The 27753-nt window shown below is 45.8% G+C and overlaps 1 protein-coding gene across 2 annotated transcripts in view; it reads left to right on the top strand.

Annotated features, from left to right (window-relative positions):
- The window catches only part of BBOX1 (gamma-butyrobetaine hydroxylase 1), a 569466-nt gene that overhangs the window by 478171 nt on the left and 63542 nt on the right, over positions 1 to 27753 (top strand). For both annotated transcript variants that reach the window (XM_086959483.1, XM_086959484.1), the window contains exon 6: positions 23670 to 23866. In XM_086959483.1, the coding sequence (XP_086815609.1) occupies positions 23670 to 23866 (197 nt within the window). The remainder of the gene's footprint in view (positions 1 to 23669; positions 23867 to 27753) is intronic.

The following is a 27753-nucleotide window of genomic DNA, read 5'->3' as shown; positions in this document are numbered from 1 at the left end:
TCTCAAGCAAGTGCAGGGGACGATTTCAGAAGGTGTGCAGAATCTCATGTGGTATCATGTTTGCAGGATTAGAATTTTCACCAAGAAAGACTATGTAATCACATCTGAGCAGGTGTTGTCTCTCTGAGATAAGTACCACTGGATCGCTACAGTCTTCTAACAGTTCTCAAGAAAAAGTGAATACTTTTTTAAGACCGAAGATTACAACTCGATTATACTTTTATGGTCACACCGCTACTATATAAATGATCATTGGCTGTTTTTTTACAGCCCCAGTCAACTTCTATATATTTGCTATGAATCCCAATAAAAAAGTGTTGCTGGTCCAAAGTTCTATTCCAACCTAACTAGACTCAGGACAATAGGTCTCTAGGACCATTCAGGACAAAAGGAACTAAATTCTCTTCTGGACCAGTCAGCTGCAAAACACTTTCATGTTCAGGATGCAGGGTCCCACTATGCAGGTAAAGGGTTTCACAACCAACTACTCCTAGGAATGAAATTATGGGCTATATTATGGAACTGCTCCAGAGGCATCCCCAGGACACTTTAGTATTAAAGAAGGGGCTATACACACTTTGTCCCCATGTGTTCTGAAGGAGGTGTTCTCTCATTTGCATGTGGCATGGCACGTTGCAAATTAGGAAATGCCATTGTCCCTATGCCTAAGCTGTATTATAGACTTGGGCACAGAGGCAAACAGACTATCAGGAGGCACATTGCATATGTACCACAATAGAGTTGGAGTGCAGTTAGTGTGCTGCGCGAGGGCACCATTTGGCAGGTGACACCTAAGTCCTAGTGACCATCGTCTCAGAAGGCATCCTCCCACATGTGAGTGGAATCTCTTACTACACCCATCTGTGAAGGGGAGTCTTACCGTTCATTCTACAATTGGCCTTTAGCTAGGTTGTATTCTGAATGCACTCTAGTGAATGGTACATCTTGCCATTGCACCAGTCTTGGTTTATGTAAAGTATTCCCAGGTTACTCCATTGCACCAATGCATGGCCTAAGGTATAAACTGTACCAACTTATATGTTTCTCATGTAAAAGATATAATATTTTGCCCCTTAGATTCTACGGAAAACCTGGTGGTCTGTGCATTTTGTGGTACTTACCATAGCAAGCATAAAGAACATTTTTGAAATCAATCTCTACCATCGGAGATTGTTCGATATGTAGCCATGTGTGAGGTACCCTAGTTATTTTTTCTGATAGTGTCTATAACATTGAACAGGTCAGTCTCAGATCACATTGTAGAGCATCAGAAATACAATTACTAGCTTTTTGTGAAATGCCTCACTCCACTTTTTACTACATTATGGTCTCACAAAAAGACTGTGAGGTTTGATTTCATGTTAGGGATCCCTGTGTCACTGGTGACTTCTTTTTTTTTTATAATCCTTTATATTTAACAATCATCGACACACGAGCAATTGCAGGAGCTACTTAATGTCAATCAAGGCTTGACAATTTAAGACCATAATCATTCACATTATATATAATAATGACATTTCAGGGAGGGAGCAAGTCATCCAATGCAATACTTTGCGGGGGTGCAGATGTCTCCACAATATGTATTCCATTGTGTCCAAATGCGGGACCATTTTTTAGGAGAGCCTCGGGAAGTATACACTGTCTTTTCCCTGAACATACACCAGTCCATGCTCTTTTTCCATTCCCCCAGCGTGGGGAGGAAAGCCGCTCCCCAGGCTTTAGCGATGTTTCTTTTGGCTAGCATGAACCCCATAGTGGCCCACTGCGTTTGATGTGCGTTTAAGTCAATTGGTTGCCATATGTTCAATAGGCATCAACGTGCTTCAGGGCGAATAGTGATAGTGAGGACTTCCCTCATGACTTAATGTATCTCCCTCCACTATGTTGGAATGTGTGCACACTACCATATGATGTGCATAAAGGTACCTATCTGCCCACACCTTCTGCGACAGTCTCCTGTTTCAACTCTTCCCATCTGTACGAGTCGGGCCGGTTATATATATCCTGTGTAGAATTTTAAGATGAACCAGCCTTAATCGCGCAGGAATAGCCACCACTCTAGGAGAGGACATCGCTTCCCTCGAATCTTCATCATCCATTTCTATCCCGTCTGCCACCCATTTCTGCCTCAGTGCAGAGAGAAGGTCTTCCATATTACATATCAATTTATTATGGATTAAAGAGATGGTCTTATCTGGGAGGTGTCCATCTTGAATTTTGTCCACCAAAGGGGATGATTCGGGAAGGGAGGCACCCTTCAGGAGGAGTGAGTTTAGAGCAAGGCTAGCCTGAGTATAGCGAAAAAGCTCAGGGTCAGCCAGTTCATATTGATTTTGGAGAGCTGAGGAAAAGTGTTCTTCTGATCGGCATAATTTGTACTGGGATTCCATTGCTTTTTCATTACCATCCTGTGTCAAACACTTCCACACGACCCACCTGGTTATTTCTGCTGCTGCCTGAGGAAAGTCTAAATGACACGACAAAAACCATCTTGCAACCTGCATTTCTGCCCAGGAACTGTCACACACCCACCCCCCCTGTTCTTTGCAGTTCAACTAAAAGCCACGAGACACTCACACCCTGGGTAGAGGATTTATTTTCCATCTCCTGCTCCCAGCTTGGTAAACATCCTTGACACCATGATCAGGTTATCTGGACAATGGTCTGACTGCTGGCCCTTGATCAGGGTGATTAAACAATGACTTGAAAGATCAGGCTGTGATCAAGGCAATTGAACAATGACCTAAAAGACAGAGCCTTGATCAAAGCAGAGTGAAGAATGATTTGTGTACCAAGCCTTGACCAGGTAACCATCTACAAACATCGTCTAGATCTGGTTATCAACTGCAAACACTACCCTGATTAAACAATGAACTAACAGCCAAAAGACTGGGATGAAAAAGTATTAAAGGCTTGTAAGCTGTAGAGTGAAGCAGCAGCCACCTCTGTCTTGTCCCGGGCTATTGAATAAATCTGGGTTCCTCCTGCAGACAAAGGCTCCTGTGTCTCCTTTTACTACATATGAAAGGTATGGAATATTTGGGCAGTTCCCCCGCCGCCGAGACCCAGTAAGTGGGTTAATCCGGTTCTTCAGAGCGCTAAATGTTTTCACCCTATCTTTTCCCTTTCAATCTTTATTTTGTGAAATGCCTATCAAGTCCCATTTATCGAATCCTTTCGAAGTCCATAAGTAACCTAGTTGTGCGGAATCCCACCGGGGGGGGTGGCCAACTTCAGTCGACACGCCCATCCAATGGATCTATTCACAGTGTGCCACACCTGCACTGAGTGGCCAGTAGGGCCCGTTAATCGTAACCGGCCAGGTTTCGAATAGAGTGATGTTTTATAATTACCTCCCCAGAGGAGCCACCTTTCCATACGATATCCTGGGTCATCAGGGTTACCGTAAGTGCTGCGGTTAATAGCACCTAGGTAGGTAGCCCAATAATATTTCCTCCTATCCAGAAGCCTAATGCCTCCATCATACCATTTTAAAGTCAGTTTACCCAAGGCTATTCGTGGTGCCCAAGTCCATAATAGGTCAGTTTGAAGGTGTTCAAATTCTTTGAAATATTTCAGTGGGACAGTGTCAAATGAGTTTTGAAGGGCATAGAGAAAACCGGGGTAGGACATCATCTTAAAAAGAGCAGCCTTAACTAGGAGAGACAGGGGTAGGGATTTCCAGCTGGCTATATGTCGCTTCAACTGTAGGATTGGAGGAAGGAGATGTATTCCATATCGAAGTAAAGGGTCTCGGGAAAGAAAAAAAAACAAATATTTATACCCGTGGCACTCATCTGGATTGGACAATTACGGGGCAGGTCAGGTGGACCCCCCTGCAGGACATAGAGGTGGGATTTGGTCCAGTTGATCCTAAATTCAGAATATCTGCCAAACACAGCCAATATATCTAGAACTGCAGTTAGGGATTGTTTGGGATATGTTAAATAGAGTAGCACGTCATCCGCATAAAGTGAGATGCGGTCTTCCCACTCAGGCGACCAGCACACACCACTGATAACTGGATCTCGTCTGATCCACGCCGCCAGAGGCTCCAGCGCTAAAGCAAACAGGAGGGGGGAAAGTGGGCATCCCTGTCGGGTACCCCTGCTCAAAGGAAATGTGTCTGATTTTTTAATATTGACCATGACTTATGCCAGTGGCGCTGAATATAGAAGGCGGATCCACTGAATGAATTCCTGTCCCAACCCAAATTTCTGGAGGACTGTAATAAGATAAGGCCACTCAATAGTATTGAACACCATAGTGGCATCTAAAGAGACAAGGATAGCAGGTTCCAGAATCGTGTCCGCCCTACCGAGGACCCCATGCATTTGGCGCAGATTTAGCGCTGTGTTCCTGTGCAGTATAAAACCGGATTGGGCAGGGTGCACGAGATCAGAATAGATTTTAACTAGTCAATTAGCTATTACTTTGGCGAGGATCTTGGGCTCAGCATTGAGGAGAGATATCGGCCTGTATGAGGCACAGTCTGTTTTGGGTTTGCCATCCCTATGTACAGTCCCTATGTTTGCTATTCGTTGGTCTGTGGGTAGCTCCCCCCTTTCTCTACTCTCCTCAAACATGGCTGTAAGATAAATGGCCAATTTATCAGGGTTAAGTTTGTATAGCTCGGTAGGAATGCTGTTAGGACCAAGGGCTTTTCCTGAATTCAGTGATCTGATCGCCTGCGCTATTTCATCTGCCGTCAAGGGGCTATCCATTAGTTGCTGGTCCGTCAAGGAGAGGGATGAGAGCGTTATGTCCCTTAACAATTCAGCAGAGTCGCCCTCAGTGTGCGGCGCTACTGCAGTATACACCTCTTCAAAGTGACTGGCAAAGCCGTTTGCAATGTCCTGAGGGTCAGGGATACAAACATTATTAGCATCCCGCAGAACTGGGACCAGTCTGCTCGCCTATTCCCGTTTATCCAGCCATGCTATCAATTTTCCCGCTTCATCACATAGGTCATAAATCCTACCGAGTCTTTCTCTTCCCATTGCTTCGGCCTTTTCTGTAACTAATGCCCTATATTCATCCTGCTTAAGCTGCAGTAAGTGGAGCAAAGCTGTGTGATCGCTGTTTCCATGTCTCTTTCTAAGCGGTAGATCTTGTCTTCTACATTAGACACTTCATTTGTTGTTCCTTCTTCTGCCCAGATATTAGTGACAGAGCTTCTACCCTAATCACAGCTTTGAAAGCTTCCCAGAGTGTCTCGGAGGAGTCTACTGTGCCTGAGTTTTCACTAAAATCGGTGTCCATAGTTTTGATAAGTTCTTTACGAATGTTGGGTTTCGCAGATACCAGGGATTAATTGGGACAATTCTACCCACCCTAAACTGATCTAGAAGTATATGTACCTGTATCGGTGAATGGTCGGATATACCGCTCTCTAGGTGCTTGATCTCATGAATGTGTGAGATTTGGGAGCCAAGGGTCAAAATGTAATCTAATCTGGATAGGCTGCTGTGGGATCCAGCGTAAAATGTAAAAATTTAAATTGATACTTGTATAGCGCACTACTCACCCGCAAGGGTCTCAAGGCGCTTGTATAAATACCGCTGTGGAACCCATCCTGGCTTTCCCTGTGAGGCGTCCACTCCTGGGCACCCCCAAGGTGGAAGCCAGGCATCCTTAGCATTGGGGGGGCCATTTGGAGAAGTGTGGCTCACTGGTTAGAGGAGGCAGACCCTGATGCAGAGGTCAGACCCGGGACCAGGGTTCAATTCCCGACGCGGCAGGGTCTTGAGCTCAAAATGTCCACGGACTCGATAATTCTCGCCTCGGTGCCTACTCGAATCATGGGTTCACACTCTGCAACTCTGGGCAATAGCTTGCTTAATCTCCACTACGGCCCTACCGCGATGGGATGCCTGGTCTTCACCTTGGGGATGCCCAGTAGGGGTTATCTCGCAGGGAAAGCCAGGACGGGTTCCCAAAGAAAGCGCTAAGAGACCTGTCGGTGATTTGGCGCTATACAAATCGAAATTAACCTAATATAACATAACATTGTGGAGATTAAGCAAGCTATTGCCCAGAGTTGCAGAGTGGGACTCCATGATTGGAATAGGCACCGAGGCGAGAATTATCAGGTCAGTGGAATTTTGAGCCCTAGACCCGCTGAGGCAGGGAATTGAACCCTGGTCCCGGGCCAGACCTCTGCATCAGGGTCTGCCGCTCTAACCATTGAGCCACACTTCTCCACAGTAGAAGCGTAGAAGGTGTATTGTTCCTTTTCAGGGTGTTAAGTACGCCAGCCACCCACTAATCCCATGGCCTCCAGAAAATCCAGCAGCCATCTGTTAGAGGGCCCCAATTCACGTGGGGGTAGCTGTCCAGTCCACCTGACCCTACCGTATTAAAGTTGCCTACCAGTAGAAGAATTCCCTCCGGTAGCGAAAGGAGAGTGGTGCGTAGGTCCTGGAATGTAGTAGTTAGAAGGCCAGGCGGGAAATAGATAGACATTAACGTAATGGTTCGTCCCTCCCAGGACCAAGTGATACCTACATAACGACCTCTGTCATCCATCTAGGTGGAACCTACACTGAGGGGGAATGTTTTTTTAAGCATAAAGCCTACTCCCCTGGAACTCGTTGTAAACCCTGCATGCCCCACTAATGTATACCCCCATCTGCACATTGCCTTACATGAGCTGCCTATCAGGTGAGTCTCTTGAAGAAGAACAATGTCAGGGGCCCTTTTTCTTAATGTATTGAAGAACTATACTGCGCTTAACTTTATCTCCAAGCCAGTTGACATTCCAGCTTAGAACCTTGGCGCCCTTATCCCACTGTGTATGCATTAAACCTAGTTGAAAGATTCAAAACTTAGGTCACGCCTATCACATTGCCTGTCAACGAAAAAACTGCAACAAAAAGCAAGTGAAAATTTCCCCTTTAACAACCCCCCCCCTCCACTGCTTCTCTGTCCTCTGGACTTGAAACTTCCCATACTGAACTGGAAGAGTGCCTGTCACCCAAATGCAGTACTAATTGAAGAAAATTGGAGTGTGTGATGCCCCAAGTTTCCCCCACCCTTAAGCACAATATGTGGCTCTGAGAGGAAACAATTTGTCATTATGTGGTCCAATGTTCAGATCAGCTTCACCCCTTTTTACTGCTGCCATACTGCACCACAGCATTCGTCGGAGGTTCCACCCTGGTCACTCATATCTCCGATGGAGTTGCAGAGAGTCCAATATTGCCTGGCTCTCTCCCCCCGAACTTGAACTTGTGTCCTCGGCTCCGTTGTCTGGAATTCACCTCCATCTCTGGGTAATCAAAGAACCAGGCCCTTCCGTCTGCTTCCACTCGAAGTTTAGCTAGAAAAAGCTTTGCATACTTAAGAGCCTTGTCTCTAAGGAGTTTCTTAACACCTAAGAAGGGTCTTCGTTGCTTCTGGACCATCTGGGGGAAATCGAGGAAGAAGGTGATATCAGTGTTTTCAAAACAGAGCAGGGCCCGTTCTTGCTCACTGGAGTATGGCGTTGCGGTCTCGGTAGTTAAGGATACTGGCTAGGATCGGGTGCGGGGGGCCTGGCTTAGGACGACCCCCGGGGACTCTGTGGGCTCACTCTATGACAAAGAATTTGCCAAGTCCCTTGGGTTTGAGATATTGAAGGATGAGGTCCTCCACGAACAGATCCACCACCTCCCCCTCCACTTTCTCTGGAATCCCTAAAATGCAAACGTTGTTGCGTCTGAGACGTCCTTCATAATCGTCCATTTTAGTCTCTGCGAATTTTCGGAAACACTGTTGCTCGCTAATATCGGTTTGTATCTGGGAGGCGTCCTCCACCAAAGTGTTGGTCTTGAGCTCCACCTGCTTAAGCCGTTCATTATTTTTGTTGAAATTTGCTCTGATGAGCTTCAACTCAATAGTTAAGATGTTCATTTTGTGCTTGAGGGAGGTTTTAAATTCTGCAATGCCTGCTTTCACATCCTTGAGAGTGGGGTCTTTGTCTGAGTTTCCTTGGTCCCCAGTAGTCTTCTGCTTAGGTAACTGTTCCAGCATACTCCATTTGGTGAAAGTGTATTTGTCCAACTTATTTGTCTGAGCTAATTTAAGGCCTCGTGAGGAGGCCATGTTGCAGTCCTTTAATAGTCTGCTGAACTTCGTGATGGGTCTTCTGGTTGCTAGTAGAGGTAATCACTCTATTTTATGCTGTTGTTAACAGAAAGCCCCAAAATCCCTGGGCTGAAACCAAGGAATGTCATATGCCAGCCAAATTAAAGGAGAATATGGGCAGGGAGTGCTCGTCTGATGTGTGAGCCTCCGCTGCCTGATGGACGCCGCCTCAGAGCCCCTGCCAGGGGTAACCAGGTAACTCAGCTCATGTGGTGATTAAATAGTGCTACCACCTCCCTACCGGAGTATACCATGCAGGGTAATGCTCACTTTTTGCTGTGTCAATCCACACCTTCGTCACTATGGGGCCGCCGATCAGCTGAGCCAGTTGCTTCCTGGTGTCTCGGTCTCAGCCAGCGGATTGTCCGCTCCAGGTCTGCACTCAGAGGCCAGCTCTACATGTGGGGCGACACCGGTGAGGGAACTAGAGGCTCCACTCCAGCACACACAAGGCCCCCCAAGCCATGTCCACCGCAGAGTGCAATATCAGATCTTCAGCGCCTTCAAATAAAGATGCCAAGTCCGATGTTCAAGGCACCGCAGCCTCGTTTCCTCACCTGTTCTCCACAATCCCGCCGACAGCCCGCCCGGTCAGGTATGCAGTAGGTGTGTCGTTGAGAATGGTCGATCTGGGATGGATGGGCCGGAGTCAGGCACAAATTCCAGCTGTCTGCGTCAGCACGTACGCACCATCAGCTGTAACCCGAGTTCCCGGCTTTCCTTGTCTCGCAGGCCTAGCACTTTAGAGGGTGATATCTCAGCTCCGAAATGAGCTACGGGTTCCGTTCTAGCTGTGAAGAAGTCTAGGTGCCCTCCGATTGTCAGTTTTCTCCACAGAAGCTCAGGATTTATGAAACGGATATGTGGGTTTGGGATGGGTCCACTGTAGCTCTACTACACAGCGGCCATTTCGCTTCACTGCGTAGCCACGCCCCCCATCGGTGACTTCTCATCCCAAGCAATATGGTAGAGGTTTTTCTTGGAGAGCAAACTCTTCTCTTGGGGCAGTTCCCCAAACTTAGAACTTCAAAAGCATCTTCTTGTCCTCTTGTGAGCCACACCACTAAGTGATCCCTTAAGATGCAGCACCCAGTGAAGTGAATCACCCAGTGCCCCCTTGAGGCGCACCACTATTTTGAACACCGCTGGTGCACTCCACGCTATGCTTCCGTCCTGCTCCTCACCTTTACCCCAATGTAGCATGAAAGTCTGGGCGGTGAACTACGTTCTGCTCACGGAGTTTGCAGAGTTTTCCTCGCAAGCATGCCTCAACGTCAAGTTTGCGAGCAGGAGTCAGGACAATCCACCTCCAAGTGATATGTTTCCTTGTTCACGATCGTCAACGTCAAGTAGGCGGGTGCGAGCATGGAAACTCAACCTCCCGGCGAGATTTCTCAACTCGACCGGTCGGATTTCTTATTGCGAATGGTCGCGTATGCTTGCAACTGCTCGCTTTGAGAAACCACCCATTCGCATAGAGAAAGCTACGGCACCAGTAAAAAATCGACTCGAGCGTCACAAAAGGAAGCAGCGCCCGCTAATTGTGATGATTGCACAGCGTGGACAAACACCTGACGCTGAAAATCATCACAAACAGCATTTATCTAACGCACTCCACCACTTGCGAAGCTCTGCGTAGCGTGGTGGATATTTTTTGCACTTCGCAGAGTTCTGCATTGCAGAACCCCACAAACTACGCCCAGGCTTAGTTTCAATGCCCAATTTTACATAGGGTTATCTTTTATTATTTGTTTGTCTTTACTGAAGCCTATATATTTTTGGTATTTAGGCTTTGTTGCTGGAATACGGTTTTGGGATTTTGTGAAAATTGTTTTTTGAAGATATATTGGTCTGTGTTCATGTGGATTCTCTGTATATTTAGGCATACATATGTGTTGTGAATCATTGTGTGCATGTTCTGTAGAAAAGCCCAGCTCTCCCTGAATCCAATGTGCTTGTAAGGCAGCACCAACGTTGCACCCAGCAGTACGTCTGCAACCCCCCTCTCTCCAGCCTGGGAGACACCACTGATTTCCTCCCTCATTCCGACCCCTGCCCTGACCACAGAGCCAACCAACCTTTCTTGGAATCACCACACTGAGGTTCCGTGACGATCGTAAGTGGTGTTTTCGACTCGCACGAATATGGTCGAGTCTGGTATCTATGAACCGCAAATGACGAGTTTAGTGGGTGTATGCGTTTTCGCTGTGCTAGCCTAAACCGTTCGTTTGTTTCGTGGGTTTCCTTGTCCGAGCCCACGGGTTCCATCTCAGATACGGCATCCATTTTGTTTCTTGCCCTCAAGTAGTCAGCGAACGGACGCTGTCCGCTTCGCGACCCTGGGATTCCCAAACTTTTGCGGAAGACACGTTTCCTTTGAAAGTGTCTTTATGATGAGGGGGATGATACTGTAAGGCAGGTGGCCCCGCTCGAGGCTCATCTTGCCGTGCCGGTCTATTGTCTCAGTTGTGCATTCATTAGGCACGTCCCCTTTGATGCCTGCAGCTCGTGTTTCCCGATACTACCCCCTTTTTACACCCTTTTCGATCTCCTCACTGTTTCTGTCTTCCTCTGCACCTGTTTCTGTCCCTTCCTCGATTTGTTTATTGCTGATTGGAATGTACTAATGGTGGGAAGATGTGCTTTTACAGTTGGGAACTACCAAACGTTTCTGTACTTATGTTCCGGGCCCTGAATACATGAAAGCAACCCCTTATGGTCTTTACGATGGGAACCAAGTTGTAAACCTTTGTGTACTATGTTATCCTATGCATGAAAACTGTATATAAGGAGCGATCCACAGAGGCAAGTTGAAGCAGACTCCTCGAACCTACATGTGTTGTACTTCCTGTGACTTCTGTGTTCCCTGCAGTAAATAAACCTCGAATCTTTGACGCCGAAGGAAGTGTCCCGTGTCTCTGTCATTTGTGCGCCGGAACAGGTTACCCACGAAGGTTTTAGGTGTTATCCCTGGCACCGCTGGGTCTTAAGAAAACCCAGTCCTTCAGTTGGCGCCCACGTGGGGCTGCATCAGTGGTACCGGTCCAAGCCCGACGATCGTGAGGAACTTCGTGTGAAATCTCCGAGGGAAGGTGCACCCCGCTTCATCGATCCTGTTGTCGAAACGAGTGGCCCGACGACTTTTCCCGCGAAGATCCCCGCCTCCTGACGGCTGCGACAGACTGCTGCCCTGACTGTAGACCTGTTTTGGTGCCTGGCGTAGACCTTGGTACAGCGAGACGATTGACGGGCCTTCCTGGTGACGCCATCGATCTTTGAGTTAAGTATTTGTGGGTCGCTCCCAGAGTCCTTTGTTGTGGGTGCTTAGTTGTTGCATGGTTCCATTGCATTTGTGGTTCTTAGTACTTGGTTCTTTGTTGTGATATTTGACGTCTGCAGTCGCCAAAAACCAAGGGTTTTTGCTCTTTGCAGGGACATTGTTAATCCTATAACCCTTGACGTTTGTGAAACTCGGTTAGTGTGCAAGATGCCTGGCCGTAGTACTTTGTTCAGTTGTTTTAGAAGTTGTGGTGCGGATTCCCGACTGGAAGACTCGTGTCCGATACCTCCGGTTGGAACTCCAACTTATGAGCTGTACAGTAAACACGGTTTAGGTCCAATTACATTCAATGAGTGTTGGGTTCGTTATACTAAAAAAGATGGTGTCCTTAGTTGGCCACCTCATGGTAGTTTTGAGACCCCGATTTTAGACAATCTTGAAGCTAAATTGTTTCAGAGAAAAGCAAGGCCAGCCATGTTTGATTCCTTTCGGTTGTGGCGTAAAGAAGCCAAACAGAGAGAAATCAAACAAATTAAATGTAATAAGAGAGAAGGAGTTGTTACCACGGTAAGAAACGCAGAGCAGTTCCAGCGAGATAAGGAGGAAAAGGAAAAGGAAGTTTTCGATAGATTGCAGCGTATGACTGTAGATAAGTGTTACCCCGCTTTACCGACGAGTACGGATAAGAAGGAGGAATCGGTAGAGGACCCCTTGTTGTCCTATCTCTTGAAGTCACCACCTCCGTACGCACAGGGTACCGTAGCTCCTGTGGTTCCCCCTGCCCCTGTTCCTCCACCTGCTCCTGCTCCTGTTCCACAACCTGTCCCCGTTCTGCAACCCGTTCCTGCTCCTCTACCTGCTCCCGTCCCTACTGCTCCTCCGCTTGTACTGCCTCACACTCCTGCTCCCGCTGCTCCTGCCGTTCTGGTTACTCCTGCTGTCTCTTCTGTTCCTGATACTTCTCTTGTTACCCCGTTGTGTTACTCTTCTTCTCCATCTGTTCGACGTCGTACCCCTTCTGTTGCTGCTAACTTCTTTAATTCTCTTGGACCTATTCTTGAGTCTGCTGGTTCGGACGGTCCTCAAAGACGAAGTCAGCTTCCCGGTAGTAGGGAACGCGACACACTGTATAATATGGCGATGGGTTGGATGAAATACCCCCTTAGAAATCCTCCACGTGTGGTGCTTGATACGTTTTGTCAATTCAACGTACCGACACAAAGGTTCGTGTTTGAAGAAATGTGTAAGGTTTTACGTGACCAAATATCGGCTGATGCATCTGACGATGTATTGACTGCTCTGACTGATCTTCAGCTTCAGTTTGCGAGCGGAATGTTGGTGGGCACCAATGTTCGACGTGCTGTCGAGCAGTTGTTGTCCTTTCGTCCTTCTATAATGCCTCGGGCATTGTTTTTAGAGGACATTGAGGAACCACTAGCAGCGCCTGGTCAGTATCCCATGCGCGAAGTTCCACCAGTGTGGATGCCTGGTGATGCTCTGGCTGTTCCTATTGTTCTGCCACACTTTCAGAGAGTGTGGATGCATCTTCCGTGGAAGCGATCGGAAGTTTTACAGGTGAAGCAATCTTTGCCTGACCCTCGCAAAAATCCTGCAGGGTATTATAAAGAATTATCGCAGCTAGTGGATGCTACGATAATGAATCTTGCCGACATTGATATGTTGTTTGGCAATGTCGTACCGCAACCGGTATGGGCTAAAATTCGTCAGGAAGACCATGCGGCGGAATTAGGCGGTGATTGGAATGCATTAGGGGCTGCTGATGCTTTGCAAGTTGGTGGGGCCAAGCCGGAACAGCTAATTGCGGCTTTGCCCCAGAGAATTATCGCTTTAATGAAAACGCTTATGCCAGCTATGAAGGTGAATTGGGACAAGCTGTCCGCTTGCAAACAAAAGAAGGATGAGAGTGTCTCCGATTTCTTTACGAGATTTGAGGAGGCATTCATTGATCATAGTGGTCAGGATATGGGTACTGAGGGAGGCCAGCGATTGTTTGTGGATAAGTTTGTCTCAAATTTGTTGCCGGACTTAAGCAACAAATTACGAAATTCAGAAAGTGCGTGGGCTGTTTCCACTTCTGCTCAAATATTGGCCACGGCCCAGTATTATGAAAATAGAGAGAAAGAGGAGAGTGATCGGGCCGATAAAAAGACGAAAGAACTCAAAACTAAAGTGTTGTTGCAGCAAGCGTATCCTTCACGTTCGAATCAGAATGATTCGCAACAACGGAATCGATCGCAGTCTCAGTCGAATAGGTCACAATCACGAAATGACTCCTCTTCGCAGAGATCTTCGTTAGGGTACAATCAGTGTGCCTATTGTAGGGGAGAGGGTCATTTGAAATTTGATTGTCCAGTTTTACGTGATCGAAATAGTGGTAATTCATCTAGAGGAGGTTGTGGTGGTCCTCAACAGACATCACGTGGTAGAGGTCGCGGTGCTCAAAATGATCGTTCCAACAATTCTTCTGACTCTAATAATTGTTTCGATCAGCGCGGATCGTCGCAAGGGCGATCTGCTCAGTACAATGTGGACGATTATTACGTCGATCAGGACGCTGACGACGGTAATTACTAGGACAGCCATAGACAAGGAGAGGGAGTAGTATCAGTTCCGGTTGATCAGAGAGGGCCTTACGTCACAGTTGCCACCTCGGGCGTCGTTGAGCCTTTTCTGTTGGACACTGGTGCAGCAAAAAGTTCCATCATACATTCGAAACTCCCTGGCGCACCTTTGTCTGGCTTAACAAATGTTTCCGTTGGATTCTCTGGCGCCCCTGTTAGCAATCCGGTTTCGTGCCCTTTGCCTCTTACCATTGGGCCTCGTGAACTGAAAGCCCCATTGATTTTGACTACTGGTTGTGGTGAAAATCTTTTGGGCCTGGATTTGCTAAAACGTCTATATGCGACTTTGTATTGTTCTCCTGCGGGAGTAAAGCTTACGTTGGGAGAGAGAGTTGTCTCTGCTATGTACTTATCCATCGATAAGCTTCCACCGGAATTGAGTTCTCTTCCTGCATCTTTGTGGGCGACAGGTCCCAATGACGTGGGCCTGCTTGACATCTCCCCTTATGTTGTTCACTTGAAATCTAATGTGCGATTGCCACGTATTCCCCAGTATCGTATCTCCCTTGATGGTGAACGAGCGTTGTTAGCAATCATCTACGATTTGATTGAGAAAGATGTTATTGAGGAGACATGGGGAAACGTGTGCAATAGCCCTGTACTGCCCATTTTGAAGCGCACTGATCCATCAAAGCCTCCTGTTTATCGTTTTGTTATCGATTTACGGGAGGTGAATAAAATTGTGATTCCTCAGTTCCCTGTGGTGCCTGACATTACGGCTCTACTGACTCTGATTCCAGCCTCTGCATCCTGGTTCTCAGTGATTGATCTGAAGAATGCTTTCTTCAGCATTCCAATTGCTGAGGAAAGTAGGGACCTTTTCGGTTTCTCTCTTGGTGGCCGCAGCTTTAGGTTTAAACGCGCTCCTCAGGGCTACTGTGAGAGTCCATCGATATACAGTCAAGCCTTGAAGGGCCAACTTGATGCGTTCGTGTTGCCAGCCGGTGCGGCCTTGATCCAATATGTCGACGACTTATTGGTGGCTGCGGATACTCAGGACATTTGCAAACTTGCTACGGTGTCGTTGTTGCAGCATCTCTGTGACTTACATCACAAGGTGTCACCTTCTAAACTGCAATATTGTTGTCAAGAAGTAACCTATTTAGGTCACTTATTGTCAAAGGAGGGAAGAAGGTTGACCCCAGAGAGAATTGCAGCGATTGCTCGAATGACTGTGCCAACAACTCAGAGAGATGTACGTGCCTTTTTAGGTATCACGTCATACTGCAGGCAATGGATTCCGAAATTTTCATTGCTAGCGAAACCATTGGTGGCTCTTACGTGCAAGGATGTTCCAACTCCTTTACCATGGACGGAAGAATGTCAGAAAAGTTTTTCTGAACTACGTGATGCGTTGTGTTCGGCTCCTGTGTTAGGTACCCCTGACTACAGTAAGCCGTTTACACTATACGTTCACGAGAGGGAAGGTTGTGCGTTGAGTGTTTTGACGCAACAATTCGGCTGTAAGCAACGTCCATGTGCATATTTTTCCTCGACCTTGGACCCAGTAGCTAGAGCTTTGCCGAGTTGTTTGAGAGCAACAGCGGCAGCTGCGGTGTCCATCCGACAATCTGCAGGATTGGTCATGGATAATATGCTTACGGTGATGGTTCCGCATGCAGTTGACACTCTTTTGAATCGTACGAAAACTCAACACTTGACGAGTGCAAGGTTGTCTGGGTATGAGTTGACGCTTTTGGCAAGTCACATTCAAATAAAACGTTGCAACGTCCTGAACCCGGCGACTTTGCTGCCAATCAGTATGGAATCAGACGAAGTAGCACCTCATGACTGCTACTTACGAACGGAGGAAGAAACAAAAGGTTGTGTAGACCTGAAAAATACTCCATTGGAAGATCCCGATGGGACCCTGTATGTGGATGGGTCGTGTTTTAAGTTGCCGAATGGTGATGTAACGACTGCATATGCTGTGGTGACATTGAGTACTGTTGTGGAAAGTGCGAGATTGAATCAGAACTCTGCTCAGGCGGCAGAGCTGATTGCTTTGACTAGAGCGTGTGTGTTGTCGAAAGGGAAACGGGTGAATGTGTTTACGGACAGCCAATACAAATTTGGCGTGGCCCATAGCTTTGGACGTTTGTGGAGAGAGAGAGGGTTTATGACATCGCATGGTACGAAGATTCAGCACGGACAGCTCGTGAATGATCTTTTGGATGCTCTTACATTGCCCAAGCAGGTGGCGATTATTAAATGTAGTGCACACCGTAAGGTGACGGACGATGTTGGTCGTGGCAATGCGTTTGCGGATGAGATTGCTAAGGAGACTGCCCGGAATCTTAGTACTAGAATGTATGTGACGAGTTCGGTTAGGTGGCCTACAGAGACTGGTATGTGTGAGGACACTATCGAGAGTGTGAAAGCGATTCAGAACGAGGCCACTGAGTCTGAAAAGACGAAGTGGAAAGAGAGTACTGGAAAGTTGGATGCGAATGGCTGTTGGATTGATTTGTCGGAGAATAAGAGGTGGATGTTGCCGGATGCGTATGTGCTAGCTGTTGTGACGATGGCACACGGCTTGGCACATATTAGTGTGAAAGGTATCTGCAAGTTGTTGTCTCCTGCATGGAAGAATGATGGCATTGCTAAGTGTGCTGAGAGATTGGTTAGGAATTGTGTGATATGTATGATGTACAATCCTGGTAAGGGAACCCCTACACCTCCTGGCCATTTTGCTCCCCCTTCATGTCCCTTTGAGGTGATTCAGCTAGACTTCATCCATATGGAGCGATGCAACAACCTGAAGTACGTTTTAGTTGTGGTTTGCGCATTCTCCCGATGGATCGAAGCCTACCCTCTCAAAGATAACACTGCTCTGTCCACTGCAAAAATCCTACTGAAGGAATACTTTCCTCGGTATGGAATGCCAAGGATTGTATGGTCTGATAACGGAAGTGAGTTTGTGGGGAGTGTGATGAAGAGTGTGTGTAAGGGCCTTGGAATCACACAGAAATTCCATAGTGCCAATCATCCTCAGTCAGCAGGTTTGGTTGAAGGGTATAATGGCACCCTTAAGTTGAAGTTAACGAAGATTCAGGCTACGACTGGTCTCTCGTGGCCTGACGCTTTGCCTTTAGCTCTTCTGTCAACTAGGGCGACTGTACACTCCCGAGTAGGGCTTAGCCCCTACGAGATTGTGTTCGGCCGCCCTGCAAATGTTTGGGGGGTCCCTAGACCGAGTGTGTATTCTGATCTTGAGTATCCAATGTTAATCGACTATCTGCATGATCTGACTGCTAAACGGAGGTTAATTCACCAACAGGTCTTTGAAGCACTGCCGACGCAGACGGAGGGTCCAGGCCACCAGCTCCAGCCTGGAGACTGGGTGGTGACACAAAACTTTGGACGGAAGCGCAACCTTGAGCCCCGCTTCACCGGACCCTACCAAGTGCTTCTTGCCACGAGGACTGCTGTTCGTTTGGAAGGACGCAAGAATTGGGTGCACGCCACCCATACTAAAAAGGTACCTATACCTTTACCAGCAGACTTGTGGGTGAGGAAGGGCATTGCCTCATCCGAAACAGAAGCCGTGCAGACTTTCGTCCCTTTTAGCGACGCTCAGCCTGTTGGAGAGCCCTCAGTGCAGCAGGACGACATTGTTGAACATTTGTCATCGAGAAACTCAAGATCTGAACAATCGACTGATCAGCAGAACTCTGCCTCACCATCGGATCAGTTGTTTGACGAACAGACACGTCCTGGGAGAAGCCGATATTTTCTGCGATCCAATATCAAAGACTAATAAAAGCTCTGCTTTCTCCTTTGACATCCACGTTACCCCATTGACACCATTCAGTCTGAACACATTCGTATACTTGTGATTTTTGTAATATTGTGAGTCTTTTTCCATATATGTGTTTTTGCTTCCACAGTTAGGAGATTTTGTACATACTTGTAAATAAAAGATACCTTACATCCGGGTGGACCGTAGGGCAGCGCGGGTACTTCCTTCTGGTTAGTAGGTCTTGACACTAGGTCGGAGACCGTCGGTTCCTGGGAACTCCTGGGGATTGACTACTGCTACACAGAACGAAGTGCGTCAAAAACGTTGCGGACGGTTTTAGAGGATGACATTCTCTAAGCTGTTGGATTTGGAAAAAGCTCAGGCCCAAAGATTCAAGTTGCAGCAAATTGTTCGTACCAAATGCTTCATGTTTCAGGTGCTCCTTCTGTTCTTAACTGTTTCTTCGCTATTGGTGGGTGGGGTGTATTACATGATACAGTCGTTCTTGCCTTCTGCCTCACCTACCCCTTCTTCTGAACCTAAACCGAGCCCTCGAGAAAGTCTGGAGAAGGGAACCGACACCGGACAACAGGACCTCCTTCAAACTTGCCACCCGGAAACACCACCAGCTGATCCGCGCCGCCAAGAAAACAGCATTCAAGGACCGGTTGGACAACAACGCACACAACTGCAAGGAACTCTTCAACATCGTCAAAGAGCTTTCCAACCCCAGCGCAGGAAACAACGACATCACCCCATCGCAAGACCTCTGCAACTCCCTGGCTTCATACTTCCACAACAAGATCGCGGACATACACAACAGCTTCAACAACCAACCAACGCACACCATGACCGAACAACCACCCCCCACCACCACCCTCCGCGCCTGGACCCCGATCAGCACCGAAGACACCATCCGCACGATGAACTCCATCCACTCCGGATCACCGACCGACCCCTGCCCTCACCACGTCTTCAACAAAGCCGACGCTGTCATCGCACCCCACCTGCGAGACATCATCAACACATCCCTCGACACCACCATCTTCCCCGAGAGCTGGAAACACGCCGAACTCAGCGCCCTACTCAAGAAACCAACAGCGGACCCCACCGACCTCAAGAATTACCGCCCCATCTCGCTCCTCCCGTTTCCAGCCAAAGTCATCGAGAAGACCGTCAACAAGCAGATGGCCGCTTTCCTCGAGACGAACGGATCCCTCGACCCCTCACAGTCCGGCTTCCGAGCCAACCACAGCACCGAGACCGCCCTCATCGCCGCCACCGACGACATCCGAGCCCTGATGGACAATGGAGAAACAGCGGCCCTCATCCTCCTAGACCTCTCCGCGGCATTCGACACGGTCTGCCACCGCACCCTAGTACGGCGCCTCAGCAACGTCGGAATCCAGGACAAGGCGCTGGAGTGGATCACCTCCTTCCTCGACGGGAGAACACAGAGAGTCCGCCTACCACCGTACAAGTCAGAGGCCACCGAAGTCATCTGCGGCGTCCCCCAAGGATCATCTCTGAGCCCCACCCTCTTCAACGTCTACATGAGCCCCCTCGCGGCCATCGTACGCAAACACAACCTCAGCATAATCTCCTACGCCGACGACACCCAGCTGATCCTCTCCCTGACCAACGACCCCGCCGCCGCCAGAGCCAACCTGCACGAAGGGATGAAAGAGGTAGCCGAGTGGATGACGACCAGCCGCCTGAAACTGAACTCGGACAAGACGGAGGTCCTCATCCTGGGCTCCTCTCCCTCCGCCTGGGACGACTCCTGGTGGCCTCCCGCCCTGGGCACCGCACCCAAACCGACAGACCATGCACGCAACCTGGGCTTCATCCTGGACTCCTCCCTCTCCATGACCAGGCAAGTCAACAACGTCTCCTCGGCATGCTTCAACATCCTACGCATGCTACGGAAGATCTTCTGGTGGATCCCCACCGAGACCAGGAAGACCGTCACCCAGGCCCTCGTCACCAGCCGACTGGACTACGGCAACGCCCTCTACGCCGGGACCACCGCCAAGCTCCAGAAGAGACTCCAGCGGATCCAGAACGCCTCAGCCAGACTCATCCTCGACATCCCACGAACCAGCCACATCTCCGGACATCTGCGAGACCTTCACTGGCTCCCCGTCAACAAAAGAATCACCTTCCGCCTCCTCACCCACGCACACAAAGCCCTACACGACCAAGGCCCGAGCTACCTCAACAGCCGAGTCAACTTCTACGCTCCCAAACGCCACCTCCGATCAGCCAACCACGCCCTCGCCGCCGTCCCCCGCATCCGAAGAGCGACTACAGGAGGAAGGTCCTTCTCCCACCTGGCCGCCAAGACCTGGAACTCCCTCCCGACCGACCTGCGCCTGACCCAAGACCACCTCTCCTTCAGGAAGAAGCTGAAGACCTGGCTGTTCGAGCAGTAGCGGCTCCCCCCCCCCCAGCGCCTTGAGACCCCACGGGTATGTAGCGCGCTTTATAAGTGTCACTGATTGATTGAACCTACATCCACTGTTTCTCCTCATTCCTTCTACATCCTTCCCCAACACGAGCAGGTTAGACGTGCGGAATTTATGAATAATTCCTTCGTTCAGCTCCTTCATCAGCATCAGTTGGTGGTGAACACTACCAATTGTTGGGTGTGTGGGTTAATGCCACATACCACCGATAAGGGAATTCCGTACTTGGTCCTTCCTTATAGTTCCCAGGGTTCAGCTCGAGCATTCCAAACAATGTTTCGAAGCGCACTAGATTCTTACCCCAATCGAGAGCCACGTCGTCCACACTTTGGTCCCGGTCCGTACCACAAGCCTTTGGCAATAGCGATTGCTAATTTAGATAGGGATATCTATGAGCCGTCGCTCATCCCAGAGGAAGAGGTGCGAGCCTATAGGGATCTGAGTGAGGTTGAGTATAGTGCGCTCGTAGGTGAAAGACAGCTTAAAAGCTCGTCTCCAATATGGATCGTACCCCACCTTGGTAATTTCTGTCTAAAAGGTCGTGGCCGAAGCCCGAGAGCTCACCTTGGAGAGAGTGCTTGCTCTGAGACGTATGTCTTACCAATGCTCTCTTCCCCTGTTTTCCTGACTGCCAAGGGTACGTACTTTGTCTGTTATGATCGTGCATATACATGGTTGCCCCTTGACTTTGCGGGCACATGTTATATTGCAAACTTGTTGCCACCGACTTTTACAGTCGCCTCCGATTACCACAAGACCCGAATTGTGAGGGGCGTGATTAGCGAAGAGGACACTGCCGGTCAAGAGGCAGGAGACTTTTTCAAGGGTTTCTTTCCGTTTTGGGGACCTATGGTCAATAGTAGGAACCTGAGACAGTTGACTCGAGTGGTGGAATCGACAGCTAATATCACTGCCAGTGCCCTTGGTAATATCACGGCAGAGCGTCAGGCGGATAGGCTTATGACGTTACAAAACCGTATGGTTTTAGACGTTGTCTTAGCAGATCGAGGTGGAGTATGTAAGGTGATCCATTCGAGCTGTTGTATTTTCATTCCAGACAACGCTCCGACTGTCTATCAAGCCATCTCAAAGTTGCATAAGATCTCTGAGTCCATACACGTGGACGCAGGGGATTGGACGCTACTTGGGTGGTTTTGGGGCCTAATGTCGACTTGGGGTTGGAAAATTCTGATGATCATCGGGGCTGTTGTAGCATTCCTGTTCACGTGTTGTCTTTGTGTGCAGTGTGGTCCTGCCTTATGTGGCCTATGTGCTACAACTTGTATAAGACAGCCGCCTGTTACCAAAGGAACTCTGATGGACAGAATTATGTTAGAGCAACATCTAGATGGTCTGATGAATATCGAGATCGATTATGATTCCGACTAGTGCTTGCCTACATGAGGGCAAAAGGAGCGTCTGAGGTTCCGTGACGATCGTAAGTGGTGTTTTCGACTCGCACGAATATGGTCGAGTCTGGTATCTATGAACCGCAAATGACGAGTTTAGTGGGTGTATGCGTTTTCGCTGTGCTAGCCTAAACCGTTTGTTTGTTTCGTAGGTTTCCTTGTCCGAGCCCACGGGTTCCATCTTAGATACGGCATCCATTTTGTTTCTTGCCCTCAAGTAGTCAGCGAACGGACGCTGTCCGCTTCGCGACCCTGGGATTCCCAAACTTTTGCGGAAGACACGTTTCCTTTGAAAGTGTCTTTATGATGAGGGGGATGATACTGTAAGGCAGATGGCCCCGCTCGAGGCTCATCTTGCCGTGCCGGTCTATTGTCTCAGTTGTGCATTCATTAGGCACGTCCCCTTTGATGCCTGCAGCTCATGTTTCCCGATACCACCCCCTTTTTACACCCTTTTCGATCTCCTCACTGTTTCTGTCTTCCTCTGCACCTGTTTCTGTCCCTTCCTCGATTTGTTTATTGCTGATTGGAATGTACTAATGGTGGGAAGATGTGCTTTTACAGTTGGGAACTACCAAACGTTTCTGTACTTATGTTCCGGGCCCTGAATACATGAAAGCAACCCCTTATGGTCTTTACGATGGGAACCAAGTTGTAAACCTTTGTGTACTATGTTATCCTATGCATGAAAACTGTATATAAGGAGCGATCCGCAGAGGCAAGTTGAAGCAGACTCCTCGAACCTACATGTGTTGTACTTCCTGTGACTTCTGTGTTCCCTGCAGTAAATAAACCTCGAATCTTTGACGCCGAAGGAAGTGTCCCGTGTCTCTGTCATTTGTACGCCGGAACAGGTTACCCACGAAGGTTTTAGGTGTTATCCCTGGCACCGCTGGGTCTTAAGAAAACCCAGTCCTTCAACACCCTGCTTCATTTCCCCAACCGTGGCCAGAAACTCTGCATCGCTGCTTCGAGGGGGCTTACTGGATGAAACCGCTGCAGTGTCCCCATGCTGGGCTCCTCTTGATCGGGAATTGCTCCCCCGCACTGTGAGTTAAGGTTAATCCGGTGAATCCCCCTACCGCAATGTCCCACCAGACAGCTGCGGCATACTATTCCCGACTGCAACAGCATCCACGGCCCCCTGACGGACCTGTGGCTGCCTTGATGTTTGCTGAAGGCTGCATAAAGGCGCCTTCGCAACTCCCACACCATTTACTGGAGGTTCTAGCATTCCTAAAAGTGAAAACGGAACACAATCTTTCCTCCTCCCGCCTGGACATGCCCCAACTAGTAAAAACTGGGGTAGGACTATACACCACCATCTGTTCAGCCACTGAGCCATTTTGGAGGTTCTCCCTTCCAGTAAGAGCACAAAAACTACTGAAGGACTACTGCTTCTTCTTGAGGAACTGTTGTAATGTGCGTCTGACACAACCTGTATATTGTATGCATGAGAGGCACAGTCCCTGATGCCTGCAGTCAAGGGGACTGCTATGTGTGTACATCCACATGCACCATCTGTATGAAATGGCTCATCGTATACTTCCATCGAGCATCAATTCGTTTACTGTCATTCGTGTACTTTTTTTTGTATACACTGTTGCCTGTGTATATCATAATGCTATGCTATATACTATTATGCTATTTCTATATTCTGTGCGCTCACTTCCTGCCAATATTCTTTGTGCTCACTTCCTGCCATTATTGGTAGATTATGTCTTTTCTGATAGTTTAATTTGCAAATCTTTCGAACACACCATTGTAACATTTCCTTGTGTTTAGACGCATGCTTCTGTTTCGTATCTTGTATATAACCCATGTTCTCGGTAGTCCTCATGTAATGTAACTGGTTCTATTGTAAAACGCTCTGACACTTTTAGGTAAAGTACAAGCTATATAAAAGCGCATAAAAACATTTGACAGTGTTTATGTATATTTGAAGATCTGCAGTAATTCTGATGTTATTTGTCTTTATTATGTATTTTAAATGCGCTGCAGGTTCAGTTTCTTCACTGTTTAAGGCAATCTGAAACTGGAGGTGAAAGCGAAGTTATCGATGGATTTCACGTGTGCAACCAGCTTAGAGAACAAAACCCTGAAGCATTTCACATTCTGTCTTCCACCTTGGTTGATTTTAATGACGTTGGAGTGGATTACTGTGATTTTGCTCTGCAATCTAAGCAAAACATTATTGAGTAAGTAGTATTATAACTATATTTTGATGCATAAAAGGGCATGAACTTCTGTTGAAATATTCCATCCGTTTGTAAAGTATATACGTGTTGCAACGGACAGTGGGCCCTTCCAATTTGTCTTTCTTGTAGTAGTACAAAAATGTCTGTAAACGAGCGTTTATTTTTAGAATGGTCTGTGGCTGCCACCTTGTGGTCGAGCCAGGTCAAGTGAAGTTTATTTTGCCTGATATGTCGATCAGGCAAAAGAAACATTACAATAATTACACTCAACTAAAATATTAGGCGATAAAAGATTTTAAAAAACCTGAAACACACTGTACATTTTAAAATACACATTTTTGATAACAGATCACCAAATTTTAGCTAATCATCTTTAAATGATGAAATACGAGAAAAATAACACAGTGCATCCTCTAAGTAATATAACATTCAGACTGCTAAATATCTACTCGTTCAATCTATACTGTATAATGTATCCTCTGTCAGTTTTGAACATGGAACGACAATAACGAGATTCCATAATGAAACCAAAGTGATTTCTTATAAAGTGCTTACATCTTGCACTTATCCCTCTATTTGAAATGAGAATCAGCAAAAACAGATTTCTGTAGTTGTAGCACTAGTAATTTCTGAGAAGGTGCGAAATACAATTACTTGTAACATATTTTTAAGCGAAGGCAGCTTATACAAAATACAATGTGATGGCAACTAGAAAGAAAGATCTAATAAAGTGGGCAGGGCAATTTATATATGATTTGGTATTTACCGTAACTTCTTCATACTTGTCGTAAGGAGTCATCTTTATCATGTTGATTCATCAAGTTATTAATCTGTGACATAGCCCCTCATTCAATCAATAAATACAATTAAGAAGTAAAAAGCATGCCATTGCAGTAGAATAGGACTGCACATGACATGCAAAGTGTCAGGAGCTAAGTTTCCTTATATAGTTTATATGTCACTTTCACCGGGCCTTTCATGGCCGCTTTATTTGAGATGGGCCAATTTATTCATCACAATATCTCAAAACTAACCAAATCGATAACATAGTCTTACGTTATCACATTCTGCACTATAATCACCCGTTGCTATCTTCGTCAGATCTGCAGTTCTCTGTAAATGGAAAGCAATATTTTGATCCTTTCATGCCCAAACATAGTGCAAAATGTGAAAGTAAATGTGAAAGTGACAGGGTGCTCAGTTGACAAAAGGTACATTTGTACATGTGCTTTTCTGTTCTTATTCACACTGCAATACAAGGTTGCTACTACCACTTTAATCACAGTATCTGGTGGCACCTACAAAAATCTACTATAGAGAACGCCACTAATAGCAACCTTGCCTACCAAATTAAGTAATGACTAGCCCTGGCCTATGTACCAACAACTGAAGTAGCAAACCATTACATCCTACTTCTTGAAGGCCCCTTCTATCAGGCAAATGAAAATAAACTAACTCCCTAGACTACTTGGAAGATACTTGGGTGGGAAGGTTACGCAGGTCAGGGCACGGTAGGCAACCCAAATTCTAAAGACCTTGGTGGAACGTATATGGCTAAAAGGCAAAACAAACAATGCATGCAAAGGGTGGCACAATGCCTTCCAAGCCACAATTGGAAGAGGACAATCAACTCTACATAAACTTATAGAAGCTATTAAAAAAGAGCAAAGTTAACAAGAGCTTAGACTAGAGCAATCCCTAACAAAAACCAGCCCTAAACTAAGTAAACAAACTAAAACTGTGTATGAATACCTGCAACATAAAATTTGACAATTCGCAAACACCAAAGGTCTAGAATACTTAGAAATGCTAGCTAAATCTATACTCTAAAACAACAACAATACCAACACCATAAGCATTTAAACTTCAAGATATGTAAACAACATTATTCTACAAATTGTTTTTAAATAATAATTTGAACTGCCATATATAATTTAAATAATAACACAAATATATATGACATACTATAATTATTAAAATAAAAAAATACAAATAAATTAACATAACCAAAAAATATTCCCACCCCATAATAATTAAAAATAACTTACAGTTATGTATTGTAGTCGATCTGGGAAATCCAATAAATCCATAGAAGATAAATCGAAAACCAAATCCATTAGAAAAGGGAACCCCCCCAAAAAAGGCAAAAATACAACAGTAGACTAAAAATTCCAATGACATAATCCTCTAAATTACAAAACCCTCAAAAACCCCAAAAATAGTGTTAAATAAAAAACCCTCCAACAAACCCGAAAAATGAAGGGAAATATCAAAATTCTTGTTTTGAACAAACAGAGTAACATTTCCTTTTTTGTAAAAAAAACAAAAAGGTCCACCATCCGTTCACGTAAGGGAAAACCTGCAAAAAATAAATAAAACAACACCCACCCACAATAAAATGTACAAACCCACAAACATTAACATTAACAATAAACACAACATAACACAATTAAGCTACACATAACTAACACTACATAACACTCTACTCTAATCCAAAACTACGGTAAACACATACAGCACAAAGCTACCAAAACAACGCCTAACTACACTAAAAATGAACAAACACGGTTCTCACAAACCTGACTACACTCTTACTACCTCACCCCACCCTAAAACTACCTTAAAAGTTAAGTAATATAAACTTAACTTAAACCTTAAGCTACAAAAGGCAGCTCCCAACCGCAAGGGTCTGTCTTCCAAAATGACCTTAAACTGAAATAGATAGATAGAAAAGTTAGGAAACTAGAAAATAAATGGCCATGTAATAAAAATGAAAAAAAAAACTTACTCCTTATAGAAAAGAATGGAGAAATAATATTAAAATACCAAAAAATGTTTGTATATTTTTAAATATTGGAAATTGTTTCATAAATGTTCCAAAAATATGCAAAGAATTGTGAAATGAAATGAATGAAATAAAAAAAACATTTATATAGCACGATAGCTACCCTGAGGCATCCTTGCGCTGCAGACGAACGTGGACAGAAGGAGAGTACAGATGTTTAGAGGGGGTTGTTGAATAGAAGGTTTTTTAGCAGTTTGCGGAAGGGTAGGAGATTTGGATCTGCCCGCATAGTTTGGCATAGTTTACCAAAAATATTACAATGAATGCTGAAAAAACATATGTAGAAATATATTTTTGTAAGTTATTTAATATATTAAATATTATTTATATAAAAATAATATGCAATATACTAAATCATAAAATATCCCAAAAATATGTCAAATATATTTTATATCATGTTATTAAAAAATACGATTATATAAAATCTATAAAAAACATTGTTTACAAAAATAAATACAAATGTATACTTTTTATCCAAAAGAAAATAAACAATGAAAATGTAATTGTTTCAAATAAAATATAAATATATTTACTTTCCTATTACATGACTATTCTTCAAAAAAGTACAACATTTCTATTATGTTGTAAAAATATATATATATTTTTTATTATTTATGTTAAAAAACATTGTTAAGTGTACAATTCTACATGAAAAATGTATGTTGAAAAATAGTGTTAATTTTACAATTCTATATGAAAAATGTACATTAACAAATATTGTTAATTTTCCAACTGTACAAAGAAATGTAGATTAAAAATATATTATACTTTGTAATACATTTTGAACTACATCAAAATACCTGTATAATGTTTTTAATATGGTAAGAAAATGTATAAAAATGCAAACATACAAAGCCCTTTTTATTTCAATATTGTTGTAAAATTTTATTTCGGCCTTTCAGGCCAAAAAAGTGCATAAGAGGCAATTCCCAAATTTATACACAATTTATACAATGATTATATTTTCATAGTGTGTACACGGTTAAAAACACATACTACCAAGTTCAGTTTTCTAAAAGAAAGCAAGACAATCATTGAAATA

Source organism: Lissotriton vulgaris, chromosome 2_2 (genome assembly GCF_964263255.1).
Source record: "Lissotriton vulgaris chromosome 2_2, aLisVul1.2, whole genome shotgun sequence".
Lineage (NCBI taxonomy): Eukaryota > Metazoa > Chordata > Amphibia > Caudata > Salamandridae > Lissotriton > Lissotriton vulgaris.
Note: the sequence above shows the minus strand (reverse complement) of the source record. Positions and strands in the feature narration are given on the sequence as shown.